General features: G+C 44.6%; 1 protein-coding gene across 4 annotated transcripts in view; it reads left to right on the forward strand.

Annotated features, from left to right (window-relative positions):
- Positions 1 to 17,673, forward strand: part of DPYSL3 (dihydropyrimidinase like 3) — a 110,242-nt gene that overhangs the window by 78,178 nt on the left and 14,391 nt on the right. For all 4 annotated transcript variants that reach the window (XM_008523191.2, XM_070569294.1, XM_070569293.1 and 1 more), the window contains 6 exons: positions 3,074 to 3,258; positions 5,771 to 5,935; positions 8,079 to 8,140; positions 9,026 to 9,106; positions 12,886 to 12,954; positions 16,711 to 16,831. In XM_008523191.2, coding sequence (XP_008521413.2) covers positions 3,074 to 3,258; positions 5,771 to 5,935; positions 8,079 to 8,140; positions 9,026 to 9,106; positions 12,886 to 12,954; positions 16,711 to 16,831 — 683 coding nt within the window. The remainder of the gene's footprint in view (positions 1 to 3,073; positions 3,259 to 5,770; positions 5,936 to 8,078; positions 8,141 to 9,025; positions 9,107 to 12,885; positions 12,955 to 16,710; positions 16,832 to 17,673) is intronic.

Genomic DNA, 17,673 nt, shown 5'->3' on the forward strand with positions numbered 1-17,673 from the left:
GATAGGACATCTCTTACTTATCTTTGAAGACTTGCCTTAGATCTAACTTTGTGTAGGTAGACATTGCTTACCAGCCCCCAAATCTAGGCTAGCTTCCCCTCCTATGACCTTTCAAAACACCATGTGCTTTTGTCAATCACAGCAATTCTGACACTGATAGGCCCCCTTGAGAGCAAGGACCATATCTTGTCCATCTCCATATCCCCAGCACTTAACCCAGTACTTAGTACAGAAGGACGTTGATAAGAGCTACCTTGCCCTGAGTATGTAGGAGGTACCAGGCACTGTGTTAAATGTTTTACATGCCTCATCTCATTTAACCTGCCGGCCATCCTATGAAATAAGTACTGTTATTACCTTCTTCTCAGATAAGGAGAAGGAAGATCAGAGAAAGTAAATAACTTGCCAATATATTAGTCAAATACGTTGAATGAATGAATGAAAGAACAAATGCAAGAATGAAGATATTCGTGTTTACTTGCCTTGCCAATTTACATACATGCTTTTTCATATTACAAGTCGGAAAAATGGAAACACTAGGCAAGCTAACCAATGTGAAACAATAATTTCTTCAAAATATAAGCCACAAGTGATTTTATATTTTTCCCTTGCTACGAAATTATTGTGTATAGTCGACTCTCTTCGGAGGTAGCGAGTTCCCTCATTTAGAGATTTTTAGAGATGGAAAAAAATTTAGTACCTAATGCTTCTCCCTCTTTTCAGAGCTCATGTCAGGCATCACTAGTTGATCACAGTACTTTTTGCGGTTGAGCCTTAACTACAGGCTCAGGAACCATCTTCACACAGTGATTCAGGCATCTACTACCAGAGTTGAATATGTAAAATGAATTCTTTTTGCCATCTCTGTTGGAAGAGACTGGAAGCATGTTATAGAAAGAATTTAACCATCAGATGTGTGTGTTGGTGGTGGAGAGAGAGCGGATAAACACAATCCTCATCCAATCCTGAAATTTTATGTATCTCCAGAAACATTCTTAACTCACAGAGCATAAAAACAGAGATAGTTTCCTCCAATTGTTACAGCATTTTTTTGCCTGTCTGTGAGTATTTGTGGAGTGCCTGCTATGTGCAAGGCAGTAGTCTAGCCACTGGATACATGCTATGTCACATGCTTGGTAGATATTATTGGGACCCAAATTATCATGCTCTCTCCCCCCAGGGATCTTACAGTCTTTTAGGGGAACTGAGATATCTATATATATGCAAAGGACATAATATTACCAGATAATATAAATATCAAGTATTAAATTAGTAGAAGACATGAGAAACAGGAAGGAGAGGCCTATATGGGATTAGAATGGTTGTTAATTATAATAGCTGATATTTGTTGAATTCTTATGTGCCTAACAGTGTTCTGTGAGCTTAACACATATTACCATTTAATCTACACAAGAAACCTATGGAGGAGGCATTTTTATTACATTTTACAGATGGAGGAATTGAAACATGGTGAGGTTAAGTAACTTGGCCAAAGTCATAAAGCTGGTAACTAGCAGAGCCAAGATGGTGAATCCACATAGCCCATATCCAGGGCAGAGCGACACTCGTCGTTTTTAGGCCTGGCTGTCAGTAGAAACTTGACCAAAGAGGGGAGATAGAAGGTGAGCCTTCAAAGATTAATGTGACCTTGATTGGTTCAGTGGAGAAAAAGGGGGAAGGCATTTCTGTTTCAGACTCGGTCTTATATGAGTTGTCAAAATGGTGGGAACATAACATACATACACACACACAGACCAGGCAGTTCTTCATGCCAGTGGTTCTCAATTTCCCTCACAGGAAAATCAGTGAAGGAGAAAGATGAGAGCACGGCTGGCCAGGATCTGGATGAGAGTGGAGTGACAATCCAGAGGCTGCATTTTTTCCACGGTGTGTTTTGAATTGTGGTGGCTCTGGAATGGCCCAGTGGTGCTGTGGTGAAATTGCCCTCTTGGAGATGTCAGGAATACTTGGCTTTAGTTGTAGAACATGAATTTTGGCAGGCCAGTGTAGACTTCTTACTGCCCTAAGAGAGTGTCCTTCTTGGTTGGCTGTGAACAAAAGGAGAAAGTATTCATGCTACTGGCTGTGGGGTACTTGCATCCCCAAGGCAGGAGATGTGTGATGATCACCGAGAGGCTTATGAGTCATAGGTCTACCTGGAATTCACATTGGATAAGTTTAACTGGCCATTTAAACTGAGGATGTGAAATCAGATGTAAGCCAAGCAACATGGGATGGTCTGTGAGGTAACATTGTGCCAGGAGTAGTTGTATTTGTCGCTTGCTTTGTGTAGTGTGCCTCTGGGATACTCACCGCCTTTCTCCCTGCCTGAGTCCCCCCGCTCTTCCTCCCTGGGATGTTCTGAACCTTCCTCGGGGAAGCTGTGTCTGGAGGAGGTTGTCATAATTACCTTCCTTGGTTTGAAGCTTCTACTGAGATGCTGACTGCACAAAAGCAGCTGATGCCCAGGGCATCTGCATCTTTAACTTCCCTTTTGTGAGTCTGCCTTCAGCTGTGACTGACAGAGAAATTAATCAGGGAAGAGTGGAATTTCGAGTGAAGCCTGAGGTGTGAAATGACCCAGACAGATGCCTTTTGTTAGGACTACAGGTGAACCCACTTAGAGGATAGCTAAGCTCACACATCTGTTCTTTAAATGATTCACTACTTCCTCCAGTCTCTCCTAAAGATTCATTATTTTACACTCTTGATCCTTCTCCAAATGTTATTTCTCACCCTTAAATAAAGAACAAAACGAAAGGAATAACAAAAACACTTACTTTTAAAAAAATATTTATTACACACCCTATATTCTAGACTCTGTCAAACCACTGGGGTTACAGTATTAAGCCAGATACGTGGTCCTACCAAACAGCATATTGGATTGTTCTGTGTCTGTAAAAGTTTTCGCTATGTGTACTTATCTTTATTTGTTTCTAGATTGCTAAGCTTGTAAATCACTTGCAGAGACGACTTAGATAAATATAAGTTACAATGTTTAGAATCCTTATAATACTATGTTCTTCTTGGAAGTTGTTCTTTTAAATTGCCAGTTGTTTTGCTGTCTCACCAGGCAAATTGGAGACAATCTGATTGTCCCTGGAGGAGTGAAGACCGTCGAGGCCAATGGGAAGATGGTGATCCCTGGAGGCATCGATGTCCACACTCACTTCCAGATGCCATACAAGGGAATGACCACAGTGGATGACTTCTTCCAAGGGACAAAGGCTGCCTTAGCGGGGGGCACCACCATGATCAGTAAGTCCCCTGACTTTATACGCACATGTAAAGTGTGTAAGTGGTCCCTAGAAGCAAGTATTTAACTAATGTCTTAATCACAGTGCTCTCTGATGGTAACTTGTACACTTCCCTCAATTCAATTTATAGACTTTCTGCCTGATGGGACCTGAGAAAAGCAGGTTTAGTGAGGACATTGGCAGCTCCCTGTAACTTAACTGCAGAGAGGAGACGGATGAAGCTCATGACCATGAAAACAGCTGTCCTCTCTTGTCTGCCTTAGAGCAGGGGCTGGGTGTGCCTTGGGTGGGGAGTCAGCAATTATCATCTCTGGGCCAGTCACTGGGGAAAGTGGACTTCAAAGTTGTAAATAGTGGGCACAAAGTTATTTCAGCACTTTCAGCTGGGGTCTGAGGTGGAAGTAGGCAGAGAGTACAGGCAGAATAGTGCAAATGAGGCTAAGAGCATCCCAGAGAGAATGGTAATGGAGACGTGCAGTTGTTGAGAAACTGGTAGACTGCAGTGGCATTTAGTGTTATCTGGTCTGCACTGTATTTTGACCAATTCCTATCTTTAAGATTAGGCAAGCTGTGGGGGTGGTTTCCCTTGTTTTGTTTTGTTTTTTTACTGGTAATTATTGCAATTCCAAAGAAACCTAGGGATTTGCATGCCACTGGATTACCGAATGGATAGCGTTCCAGGGCAATCCTTCCTGTCCCAAAGGAATCCTGACGAATTGGGTCCCATCCCAATAATGTTCCCAAACTTGATCAGCAAGAGCCCTGTTTATGTTAACACCGTATGCATCCACCCAAGAACACAGAACAGCCTGAGCTGGAGAATTATTCACTGTCTTTTGCTTCTGTTTGATGGGAGCATTAGCAGGGTTCAGCTTCAGCTAGTTGGGTGTGGACGCCCAGGAAAATTGCATCAAGGCCATAAAAGGTGCAATTCAGGGAGAGCAAAGCTTTTCTCCAGCCGAAGGGAGGAAGCCAGCTGACTTCTCAGCAGCTGCTTGCCCACAAAGGCTCTGGTGTGGGTCCAAGCATCAGTAATGTAGCTCCCTGCGTTTGTTTTCCGATAAGTGCACTTGGGCTGCCTGTGATAGAAGGCAGAGGAAATGACTGCTCTTGGCCTGGCTTTCTGCCGTCTAGGCAAGGATTTGGACCAGTTCAGCATCCTGGACATGTGTATTATGCTTGATCTCTGCATTCGGGAAGGAGCAGGAGGAAAGTCACAGTTCGAGGTGACAAGAGAAAAAAGCGTACAAAGAACCATAAAAGTGTACATGTCCTTCGTAGATAATTTTAAAATCCTAGATATGCAAAAAGAAAAGAAAAACCCATAAATCCCACATCGCTGTTATATATAATTTGGCTATTTTTTTTCCCTGTTTAACAAAAACAGGATCATAATAGACATACTGTTTTAGCCTACCATTTTCACCAAATAATATGTCATGAATGTTTTCCCATTCATTTGTTTTTATTTTATCACATTTAAAATGGGTGCCTAATGTCCATTTTATGAAGTTAGCACAATTTATTTATTTAAACAAACTTCTCTATTGCTAAAGGTTTTATTTCCAGTTTCTTGCTTACATAAATATATAATGTTTGCAGTGGTAAACATCTTTAGAACTCAAATTTAGCATACAGCCATGTTTATTTCCTTAGGAATAATTCTTAGGCACGGGAATAATTATTGAGTAAAGGTGTGAAAAACATCAAGGTTTTTGATATCTGTTTCAAAATTCTTCTTAGGGAAGTTGTGCCAATTCACACTTTCCCTCAACTGCCCAGGGGAACTGTAAGAGTGTAACTTTTGCTTCATCGTCACTATTGTTATCTGTGTAAATGTTATTATTTTTAATAATATTACCCACAGTTGCAGGTACTGCAAGGGTAGGTTTGGGCCTCAAAGAAACCATATTCTTGACAAAAAGTTTACATGGAAATAAGATCTGTGAGCCTAGTGTTAGGTTCCCTTAACCAATACTCAGCTCTTTCCTATGACAATAAGCACAAGGATGTCACTCTCTTGTGCCCTCTCATGACTTTAAAACCTCACCTTCTGCCCACAAAAGGGAATCCTACCTTTACCCCCAGCAATGACTCCCCACAGTCCTGGTAATAATGGCAAATAGTAGGCACTCGTTGACAGCTAACGTTAGCTGAGCACTTACCTGTGTGCCAGGATCAGGTGAAGCACTTGCCGTGCATTTTCCCATTTAATCTTTTACCAACTTAGAAGGAAGGTACTGTTACACCCTGTCTCCCACACCACTTCCTTCCCATTTTAAGGGCAAGAAAACTGAGGTTTAGAGAAGCTAGTAATTTGCCCAAGGTCACATAGCTAAGTGACAGTTAAATCATCAGCCACCTTGAAACCACCAGGGAGCGCTTTCTAAAGTTAATTCCATGTCAGCAAATAGAGACTTTGCAGTCACAACTAAGAAAGCAGGAGCAGACCCGCACAGAGGGGAACAAAGGCTGTGTCGGTAAGTCCCCCATCTGGGGCCTCTGTCGTTCAGTTGACCACGTGGTGCCCGAGCCTGAGTCCAGCCTGACGGAGGCCTATGAGAAGTGGCGGGAGTGGGCCGATGGCAAGAGCTGCTGTGACTACGCCTTGCACGTGGACGTCACCCACTGGAATGACAGCGTCAAGCAGGAGGTGCAGAGCCTCATCAAGGACAAAGGTGGGCCCACACTCACCCTCTTCCCTTCTCCCTTGCCTGTCCTTCCCACACCATCCGCTCATTTGAGTCACTTCTCCTTGCTGGAGCCTGGAAGCTTGAGCATGAGTGCTGGATGTGGGGGTCCCACTGTGTTCCAGACACCGTCTCTTTATTTATACCATCTTACTTACCCCTGACAGCGGCCTCATGAGATAGGGATGATTGTCTTTGCTTTGCACATGGAGACCCTGAGGCTCAGAATAAGTAGCCCAGGATCATAGAGCTAGTAATCAGTAGATCTACCAAAGTCCATGCTCTTCACCTCCTTGCAATACTGTCCATCTTACAGAGGAAGAAACGCAGGTCAGGAGAGGTTAACATCTTACATACGGTCACACGGCTGGTGAATATTAGGTTAGGAATTTTTAACCTCTATCATTTTTACTCCAAAGATCAAACCATTGCTATTATGTAACAATGGCATCCTCAGAAAAGGAGCAAAGATGTGTTTGTACTCAAGCTAGGAGCCCAGAGCATGAAAACATGTTCGTTGTGTGTGTCCTGTCAGTGAGTGCATGATGTAAGTTTCCATTGTCTTCTTAGAGTCTTCTGTCTCTACTTCTGTGTTTTGATTGTCAGATATTTTACATGTGCGCACCACCTCCAAGATGTGCACACAGACATGCCATGTGCTCAGCATCCTGAGGCGGCCTGGGGACTTAGGGAAATATAAAGAATGGCCTCTGCCAAGCATCCAAGGCAAAAAGAAGCAGGCCAGTGAAGAGCAACAGGATAAACGCCCCAGGATGCAGAATATTACTATAATAGTAATATTATATGACTAATTATATTATAATAGTACTGGGACTATAATACTAGTACTAATACTAATAATACTAATTATTATAATACTGATTTTTATAATACTGTTATCAATGAGCAGTCTCGATGCAAATGCCAGGAGTGCCGTGGGAGAGAGTGTGCGCTGGGTGGGAGGGGAGAGGATGACCTCTTAGAAGAAGAGTTTTCCTCTCCATGCCTGTCCTCACCCCACAAGCTCTGCCCAGATCTTCCTGATATGAAGTGTGAGATCATCCCCTCCCCCTTTTTTCTTGTGTGTCCTTTCACACTGGGTATCTCAACTGGGGTAGGAAATTGAACGGCTTTAACACCTACTTCCTTCCCAAAGGGCCTGGGTCATTCCGTGGGTGACACAGGCGTGTGGGAAGGGTGGTGTTGGGAAAAACTGCCCTGAGCTGAACCACTTTGGGGAGGGAGCTTCTCAAATTACAGCCCACTTTTGGCCTGGAACCCTGTGGGCTGAGATGGCCCTGATGGTTGGAGACCAAAATTGGCCTCCTTTCCTCAAAATGACTCTCTGTTCCCCAGTCCCACCTATTTCTGTAAATTACTATATTAATGGTTTATTTTGGGTGCAAAATTAAATGGCTGTCTCTTTATAACCCTTATGACTTAGATATTTAAGCACAAGGTGAAACTTGACTTCCGCCCATTAGCTCTGTTCGTTCCCCAAGGACGGATCTCTACCTTAGTTCTCCTCTCAGATCCAGCACCCTGCACTGGCCTAGTGTAGAGCAAGCATTCATTGAATAGCGAAATAAGCTGATCCCGGGAGATGCGTTGGTGGAGACCAAATATGTGCTGCTGAGAGCTCTGCGTGTGTTATCTCATTTAACGTTTCCAACTACCTTATGAAGCAGGGTATTGTTATTTTTCCATCTTACAGATGGGGAAACCAAGGCTCAAGAGGTTAGATATTCCAAGCTCACTGAACTAGAATGTGGTGCAACTCCCAGTGTGTGAATACAACTACTGTGCTACAGTGATTCTCGATGATATATACCTCCTTGAGCAATCTCGAAAATTCTTGACCCTCTGGGCTGGGGAATCATGGAGAGGGGAGGCAAGAAAGAGGCACAGAAGAAGAGAGCATTCTGCTATGACATCATAGGAATTGTTGATTTTACGGGGTAGAGGAGGAAGTAGACAAATACTCTTGGAGAATGAGAGGCATCTGCTTTCTATTGGACGGGAGCTTGTGATGCACTTGGGCCCCATGGGCGATAGAAGGGGGAGGAAAGGATGGAGAGTGGTGGTGATAATGTTGTCTTTTTCCCGTTTCCCTCCCTTCCCTCTCTTGCAGGGGTTAACTCCTTCATGGTTTACATGGCCTATAAGGATTTGTATCAAGTGTCCAACACGGAGGTAACAACCCATTGCTGTGTGGTTTGGGGTATCGGGATGGTTTCCTGTTGTTGCCGATGACCTTGGCTCTTTGAACATGAGTCACTGTGGTCACTGTGGGAGACCACTGGGCAAGAGTGCTTCTTGAAGCCCTTGCACTTTAAATAAGGTAATGGGCAGGGTGCCCATGGCAAGGCAGACAGGGAATTAGGATTCCCACTGGCAGCGGCTTTCTCAAAAGGACCAGAGGAAGGGCATGCCTGAATCTCCATTTACCAAATGACCCCCAAACCCTTCGTGAGCTCAGTGAAGGCGTGAGGTGCTCAGCCTTGCAGGATTGAGGAGGGCCCTCTGCTGTTTGGGGTAATCGTACCAGCTTGCCTCCACCTTTCTCCCTAAGAAATTCATGGGATGTGTTTGTTTAAGACAAATCTCAAGTTTTCAGAGGAAATACAGAAATGAATTCCCATACCTTCTGGTGAGGAGATGAAGGCAGGTTAAGAGATGAGGTTTCAAGCTTTTGTGTTAGCTTCTGGCCAGGCTGTGGTGGCTTTGGGGAACATTTGTTGAGAAGGATTCTGAAACTCTATCTCAGCTCAGTGGGACATAATTCCACTTAAAATGTGTGTGTGGGAGGCAGAGTAGAGGAGTTGGTAGCACTTTGTTCCATATTTGCCCTCTCTGCCTCGGAGACACGATGAGTTCTTTATAGAGACAGCTTCCTGCAGTGCCCTGGGATTAGTGCTCCTCTTTTGGTGTGCCTGTTTTAGTCTGTATATTTCTGCCCTGGTCACTTATTTTCTCTGGTTTATCCCATTCGTTTTAGCTCTGGCTCTAGTAATTGGCCCTTATGTGAGCTTGCTAAAAGTGGCTTGTGAAGGTGACAAAGACTCATTTCTGTTTCAGCTCTATGAGATCTTCACCTGTCTGGGAGAGCTGGGAGCCATTGCTCAAGTTCATGCTGAGAATGGGGATATCATTGCCCAGGTAACACACTGCAGCTACCTGAAGTGCGCTTTCTGCCTGCGCTCGGGGTGGCATTCCATTTGCTTCCTCATTTCTTCACTGTTGCTTGAGCTCCCAATATATGCAAGACCCCCTCATAACTACTCTGCTAAAAACAGAACCTGCCCTAAGGGCTTCACAGTCTAGGAGGAGGAAAGAAAGGGGGAAATGTAGACAAGTGAGGTGGAGAGGGGAAGGTGCTGTAAAACAGAGAGAAGTCTGACCATTCTGGAGAATCGGAAAAGGCATCCTGGAAGAGGAGGTTTTCAAATAGGGCCCTTGAGTGAGAGAGCATTGCTGATGCTGTTTTGAAAATGACTGTAAGCTTTGTGACATTCTCTGTCCTGAAGAAAAACCCTAAGGCAGCATTTCTCGGAAGCTAGACATCTGATCCAGGACTGCGGAACTCACGGCCTTAGATAATAAAGAATTTAGGTCTTGTGGGGATCAGACGTCCCACTGGTTTCCTCGAAATCATATTGAGAAACTTGAGGAAAGAGTGATGAAAGTGAGGCCCCAAGGCCCAAAGTGAGCATCTGTAAGGAAGCAGACAGCACTTCTCTCTCTATCTCCTGGGTTGCCTAATGGGCTAGATGCACAGATGTGTCTTAGCTAGAGTTTTGTTTATCTCAGAAATGTTCATGATTGGCTTCCGCTAGGAGGAGGCAGCCAGAAACGAGTGTGAGCTCTCTTAGTCCATTTGATAACATTAACAACAAGAACTCATTATTCATTCTTTCAAAGAGTATTTCCTGAGCACTCTGTGCCAGGCACTAGGCTGTAGAGGTGAGCCAAAACAGATGCATCCATACCTCCCAAGTGCTGGGCTGTGTCTTCATTTTAGAAGTTGTCCAGGACTTGATGAGTGTGATCAGCAGGGGTGTGGGAACAATGCTGAGGCCGATGTTCATCTCAGGCCTGTGAGCCTCTAACAGTAGGTAATTTGGTGAGCACCTCCTGCTGTGTACCAGGACTGTAAGTGTATGTTCTCATTTGATCTTCACCCAACCCTTTAAAGATGGCTACCACCCTCCCTGTTTTGTAGATGAGAACTTTGAGGCTCAGAAGGATTAGGTCACCAGCCCAAGGATCACAGCCAACACCTAGGAGAACAAACTCTTAACCCCTAATGTGATGTGCCTTGGTAGGCATCTTTGCCCAGAGATGGTGCATCAAAGGCCCCTTGCTCCATCAATCTAGCTGCAGGCCTCCCGGAGAGGCAGCGCCCCAGCCGTGCAGGGCTCCAGCTGTTAGAATTGCAGACTCTGAACATTATCTCGCTACTGGGGGAGGGAAGCTAAGTGTGCAGTTTCTTCTTGCTTATGACCAAAGAGGTTAATTAGTCAGGCCCCTGACAGCCTTCTCCCAAGTCCCCCACACACCCAGATATAATGAAATCATTTTCCAAAGAGGGTCCAAATGCCTTGCTCCCATGGGAGGCCTCCTGGTGGTGTCAGAGCTGTCACTCCTCCCCTTTCTCCAGATTTTCAGTGCAGCAGCCAGAGGTCCCAGCCCTCCCTCCAGATGCCCTAAAAACGAAACCTCCTTCTTCATTCTGATCCCTGTGGAGGCAAATGGGCCCCTTTTCTAGCTTCCTCTTGTGGCTCCTTAGCACAGAAGTTTCCCTGGTTTCCCCCCACCTCCACCCTTCCCTTCCTTGGGAAGATCTGTTCTCAGTCAGGAAAAGAATAAGGGCATTTTTTCCATTTGGATGAATTTCTTGTGTGTGTTTGTTAAATTCAGCTTGAGGTGAAAGATTTGATCACATTGTCTAAATGAAGGCAGCTGCTGTACTCAGTTTCTCACTCCACTTTATGCAAAAGGGACTAAAGAGCAAGAAGAAATACTTCCTATGGGTACCCACAAGGGAAATTTTCAAAAGTTTCAAGCTGGCAGGACAGTCTGAGAGTACAGCGTCTTTAGCCATTCATCTAACAAATATTTATTGAGCGCCTGCTATGTGCCAAGCTTTGGAGAGGGAAGATGAAAAAGACAGGGTTCCTTTCCTCGTGGAGCAAACAAAATTGTGCCATGACCAAACAGCAGGATGAGTGCCTCAAACTGCCCACTGCTCCCCCATTCATGTAAGGTGGCATCGATGGGTCTTTACGTGACACTCTTAATCTTCCAGCTGTAGGGACACCGTGGCTTTTAGAACAGGACTTCCCAGCATGAGCAATGCATTAGAATCACCTGTGGAGCTTAGAGAACCATTCCCGGGATTCTCCTGGTTGTGGAGATTCTGAGTCAGGAGGTCAGAAGTAGGGTTCAGGCAAATGTATTTTGAAAAGGTCCCCTGGCGATTCGAATGTGCTTGGAAACCACTGCTCGAGCGAGCTTCCTCCTGTGTATTGTCCTAGCACTCTTAACAAGATAGAAGTGACAGTGTCATAGAAGACAGAAGATGCTTTATTTGGCCAGCTCAACCCTTGTGTGACGTCAGGAGGCGATTCAGAGTGGAAGCTCACTAGAGTTTGAAAGAAATTTATTCAGTCCAAGTTTCCATAAACGGAACAGTAAGAATGAAAAGTGGAGGTACTTTGCTGGAAAAATCACCCTCTGACTTCGGTCTGAATTCTATAAAGCTGGAGACAAGGACCGCTTTACTTCTCGTGGTTGCTTATAGTAAATGCATCTTTCTTCCTACTCCTCTTTAAAAAAGTTACATTATTAAAAACAAAAAACAATAAAAAATAGTTCTTTTCCAGGTGGAAGGAATCCCTTCCTTTCTAAACATCTCATGGTTTCGAAGTGAGACAAGGTTCTGTTCAGTTCACTCTCCTTCATCTCTCGTATCACTGGTGCAGAGGTTCATGGGAACTGGCCTTCGTCATTTGAGAGTGAATGCCAGCAAAACTGTAGATATGGTGGCTTAGGATTTGTGCCAGTTCCAATTAACCCACATGTGTGTTCACTGCCCAGCCACCTGCTTCTTCCAGAAAGCTGGCCTGAGGTCTGAGGAATTTAGCTGTCAGCCAGGAGTAGGCAGTTCTGCCATGTCTATGATGTAATTAAATAGAATTTAACCAAAAGGCTAACTCAGGTAATGCTGTTTAGAGGCATTATATTGTCTGGTTAAATTCTGAATTCACTTATTTAAGTCATAAATTTAAAGCATAAAAAAGCCTGAGGAGCTTATTAAAATGCAAATTCTTAGGCTTTAACCTCACATTTTCTGACTTGGTAGGCCTGGAGGGGGCCGGACATCTGCACGGCTGCAAAAGCAGCCCAGGTGATTCTGTTGTAGGTGGTGGGTGGACCAGACTTTGGGAAATGTATCACTAAACCGCAGGCCCCGTTGAAGTCAGGGGCCCTGTTGCCTTTGTTCAAGTACTTGACCTAGAGCCTGGCATGAAGTGGATACTCAGTACATTTTATTAAATGAATGGGTTTTAAAATGCATGATTGAGTAAGCAAACAGAGTTAAGGGAGTGTTCTTTTGGCGGTATCTGCATCTGAAAGAAATGAAGAATAAAGGAACTGGTGTGACGATGCATAATGTAGAAAAAAACCCTGATACTCTAACAGACTGTCTTCCTTTTAATAAAAGCAAGCCACCCTTAAATGTTTTTTCTCCTTTTAGTTAAGACTCTACCCTATTTTGCAATTTCAGATACAGAATTAACAAATTTGTTCAACGTACACATTTTATTCTTTTTCTTCCCTTGAACACATTTCTAGATTAGAACATACAGCATGATTTTTCCAAACCTCATTTGAGCTCATGTAAAAAACTGTTCTCTATTCTCTTTTCATTCTAGGAGCAAACTCGGATGTTGGAAATGGGGATCACTGGCCCAGAAGGCCATGTACTGAGCAGACCAGAGGAGGTAAGCTGCAGGGATGGGGGTGGGAGGAGGAGGGGAGGGAGAGAGAAGAGGTAGCAGTGGAGCCTCTTTTTTTTTTTTTTACCAGCTTCTTCCCAGTGATTCCCATTATCACAATCCCCAGCAGCCTCGCTTATGGCCTGCTGCTCGTTTTAGATTTGGAGGGTTTGCGTTCAGCCTACCTTCCCTGGGCACACGCACACACACGGTATGAACAAACATCGCTGAAAGGTGGGGAGACTATGAATACCAGACAGCAAAATTGGAACCTTTCTTCCAAAAACCACTTCTGACTCAAGAGCCCCTGAGAAAATTAGAAAAGAATGTAAGGGAAATGCTTACTTCTGACCCGTAATCTCTTTCAAGATATCGCAAGTTGGAGTGTACTCAGTTATCCACTGGGAGTGGTCAATATCTAAATCCTTTCTTAATCAGTGTGAATCTCCAGACTTTCCACTTACTCCCTTATTCCGTAATATATTTTGAGTCCTGCAGAATATCGGCCATATGGATAGGAGGTTGAGTGGGTTTTTCATAGGCATTATATCTCTTGATTTGTGGAAGGTGATGATTGCATCCAGGTATGGAAGTTTCCCACGTGTAAAATGAATGCTGATTAGCAGCTGTACTTAGCAGCTGAAGAGTGAAAGAAAAGTAACTAGTGGCTGATTCCATGTCTCTGGGATGTCAACAAGTTCAGCTGCTGGCGCAGGGTACAGAGCTGGGAACTGGCTGCCCATTTGGCTGAGAGCATATTGGCTTTGGGAGACCAGCCTGGGTCTGGCGCCTGGAGCAGATTCAAGGCCCTCCATGTCAGCAAAGAGAACCCTGTTCCTGTTGTCATTCCAAGCCCCACGCTGTCCAACAGGTAGAAGAAGGAGTCAGAACCAGAAATGATTGTCTTCCCATCACCCAGCTCTTCTAGAATCTTTTTGAAAATTAAAATGCAACAGACATAGAGAAAAGTGTTCCTGTCATAAAGGTACAATGAATTTTCACGAACTGAATACACTTGTGTAACTAGCACCCAGCTGGAGAAACAGAACTTTGTCAGTACCCCAGAAACTCCTTTGTCTCATGAAACTTAATTTATTGACAGTTGAAATAGTTTATAATTTTGTCTGTTGATGGGAATGTAAACTGGTGCTGCCACTATGGGAAATAATATGGAGCTTCCTCAAATAATTAAAAATAGAACTACCAGCAATTCCACTTCTGGATATTTATCAAGAAAACGAAAACACTCATTTGAAAAGATATCTACACGCCCTATGTATGCCGCAGTATTATTTACAAGAGCCAAGATATGGAAACAACCTAAGTGTCCACCAATGGGTGAAGAAAATGTGATATATATATATATATATATATACGTATATAATATAGTACAATATAATATAATATGGAATATTATTCAACCGTATAAAAGAATGAAATCTTGCCATTTGCAACAATATGGATGGACCTTAAGGGCATTATGCTAAGTGAAATAAATCAGACAGAGAAAGACAAATACCACAGGATCTCACTTATATGTGGAATCTTAAAAAACAAACAAATAACAAACAGGCTCTCATAGATACAGAGAACAGATTGGTGGTTACCATAGGCAGGGGCTGGGGGTTGGGGAACCGAATGAAGATGGTCAAACGTACAAGCTTCCAGCTATAAAATAAACAGGTCACGGGGATGTAAAGCACAGCACGGAGACTACAGTTAATAATACAGTATTGCATTTTTGAAAGTTGATCTTAAAAGTTCTTATCACAAGAATAATATTTTGTAACTGTGGTGACAGATGTGAACTAGACTTGTTGTGATGATCATTTTGCAATATGTACAGATATCAAATCATTCCGCTGTACGCCTGAAACTAATGTAGTGTTATATGTCAATTATACCTCGATAAGAAAAATTTGTGATTGGGGTTATAATCACAGCATTCCTGAAAAGTCTGTCTCCTTTATACCAGGCCCCTTCTATGCAGTATTTACTGACGCCCTGTACTTTGCTAATTGCATTATCCCAGGTATCCTTGCCGGTGCTCTAGGGGGTCGGTGTTCTTGTTACATAAAGAATCTGAGGCTCAGAGAGGTTAAGCCACTGGTCAATGGTGTTGGAAGTTTGTTTACACGGTGCGAGTAGGCCAGGCTGATCAGCACTGTTTGTGAAACTTTTCTTAAATGCTGGTCACTGTAGAGATGTGCTGGCAAGATAGAGCTCTTCAGCAGCAGCCAGGGGATTTCTGAGCAAAGTCTATTTTTGTTCCTTGGTTTGTTTTTTCAACCCCTCTACCCCACCCTCCTCCCTGTTCCCGTCTCCTTTTTAGTAGAAAGCCTCTCAGCTGCAGATCCCGACAACCCTGGAAGCCCTTTTGGGTGAAGTTGGAGGGTGATGTCACCTTCCAAAGATAGTCATGTTGTCAAGGTGCTGAGAAACCTGCAGGGCTGCCGGGGAATGAGATCAGAGGGGCCAGGACTGAGGTCCTGGGGGGCCGGAGCAGTCAGCGTAGGTGTGAAGAGGGAGGAACGGGCAGAGGAGGAGCCAGCCAGGCCTCTTCAGTTCAGAGCACAGCCAGATACTGTCTTGAGTGATGCTGTTCAGAGAGCTGAACCCGAGGCCAGTGACCGCCACTGCAGAACTCCAGAAGTCTGGGTGCTTCAGCAAGGTGACTGCATTCACTTGTGGTCCGGACCCTCCAGGGTCTCATCCATGTGGAATAAAGTGCAGTTCGGGGGACGCTAGCCGGACCAGCCAAGTCCGTAGAGTCTGTCTGCTGAGCCACAGCCACCACGGGCAGTAACTGGTTTGCATTAGACAAATGCTGGGCATCTGCAAGCTATTTTTGGTATTCTTGAAAGTGTTGGGCTGCAGGGTCTAACCAGAATGTGCTAGCCATCCAAAAAAGAACTGTTGCCGATGGAATGGAAAAATGCCAACGTCTCTGCCTTGGGCTAAATTAGACGAAGTCAGGCTTTGGCTGGTAACACGGGCTCTCACACCGGATGGAGGCTGTGATCAGTGGTGACACCAATAACCAGCCTGCAGGGAACACTGCCTTGTCCCGGGAATGGGTTACCTGCCTTACTTCGATGAACTCTTTTAATGCTCACCACAGCCATGCGTGTCAGGTCCTTATCCCCACTTTACAGACAAGGAAACTGAGGTTTGGGGAGGTTGCCTAAGGCTGCTGAAGTCACCCAGCTTCCAAGTGGCAGAACCAGAACTCAGCCCCAGGCCATTTGAGAAGGACCCGGCTCTCAGACCCAACTTTGTTAATAAAATAAGGGAAAACTCGTTACTTCTTACTTAATAAATGCAACAGGGCTGGTTAGCATATTTGAAAACATGAACTCTACGTTAGGGTGGGATGGAGGAGATTGATAATCAAAGAAGTCTTTGTCCTGAGAAGCCTGGGAATTATTAGTCTAAGAAATGCCCGCTGGAGTGAAAAGAGGCTGAGGAGAAACTCCCGCCACGTTGATGCAGGGCTTACTCTATGCCAGGCTCTGCGTTTACGCAGCCACCCTGTGCTACACTCTCCTGCTCTCCACATCACAGGGGAGGGGCGGGGGCACTGAGAAGCCAAGTGACGTGTCCCAGCTGGGGAGTGGTAGAGCTGAGATTCGGGTCCAGGGCGTCCAACTCCAGATCCTCTCTTAGCCTCTGTGCTGCACCGCGCTCCCAGTTTGTGGACACAGGGGCGTGGCCTCTGAGAGGCTCAGGCTCCTCTTGACTGCTGGGGACTTTCTTTTGCAGCTAGAAGCTGAGGCTGTGTTCCGTGCCATCACCATCGCCAGCCAAACCAACTGTCCTCTTTACGTCACGAAGGTCATGAGCAAGAGTGCGGCCGACCTCATCTCACAAGCCAGGAAAAAAGGTGATTTGTGCTCTCAAGATCTCAGAGCCATTGACACACCATGTGGCTCCTTCCCTCCCTGGCTGTCCTTTATAAATGGTACCTACTTTGCTCATTGCCTTGGTCTCTGGGAAGCCCCTCATCCATGTTAGCCCATTTGATCCTTTCTGTATCCTGTGTGGATGGCAGGATCCTGGGATTGCTCCCACTTGGCAGATGAGTAAACTGAGGCTCAGGAATGGTAAGAGGTTTGCCCAAGATGACATAGCTGACATCAGTTCTTTGAAGACTTGATGCATCTTTCTTCCTCCCTTTGATTTTTCGTTGTCAGTTCATATCATCTGAGCTGTATAAATGAACATATTAGTTAAGATTATATTGGATGCAGAAATCAAAGATCCAACTCAAACTGACCAAACAAACAAAAGTAAATTATTGGTTGAAGATGTTTCAGGTATGGCTGAATCAAGGGCTTTAAACAATGATGTTAGGGCTCTATCACTCTTATTCCTTTCTTGGCTTTGCTTTCCTCTCTGTTGGCCTTATTTTCAGTATGAACAGTGATGAGAATAAATGCCAAGGGGCTCCTATTGTCCTCAACACTTGGTAGGGAGCATGATGAGGAGGTAGAGTACATCTTTTCTAATAGCACGAGGATAAATCCCCAAGAGAACTGTGATTGCCTTGGTTTGGGTCATGGGCTCATCCCTGAACCAATTACTGCTCTGGGAATGGTATAATTGATTGGCCAGGGTTGAGGGCATTGTGAAGATGGAATCCCACCACTTAAGCTACACAAGTTGGGATAAGTTACTGTAGAAAAGGGGTTGAATGGGTCTCCAAGCATGTCTAGCAACAAGGCC

Source organism: Equus przewalskii, chromosome 13, assembly GCF_037783145.1.
Source record: "Equus przewalskii isolate Varuska chromosome 13, EquPr2, whole genome shotgun sequence".
In the NCBI taxonomy this organism is placed as follows: domain Eukaryota; kingdom Metazoa; phylum Chordata; class Mammalia; order Perissodactyla; family Equidae; genus Equus; species Equus przewalskii.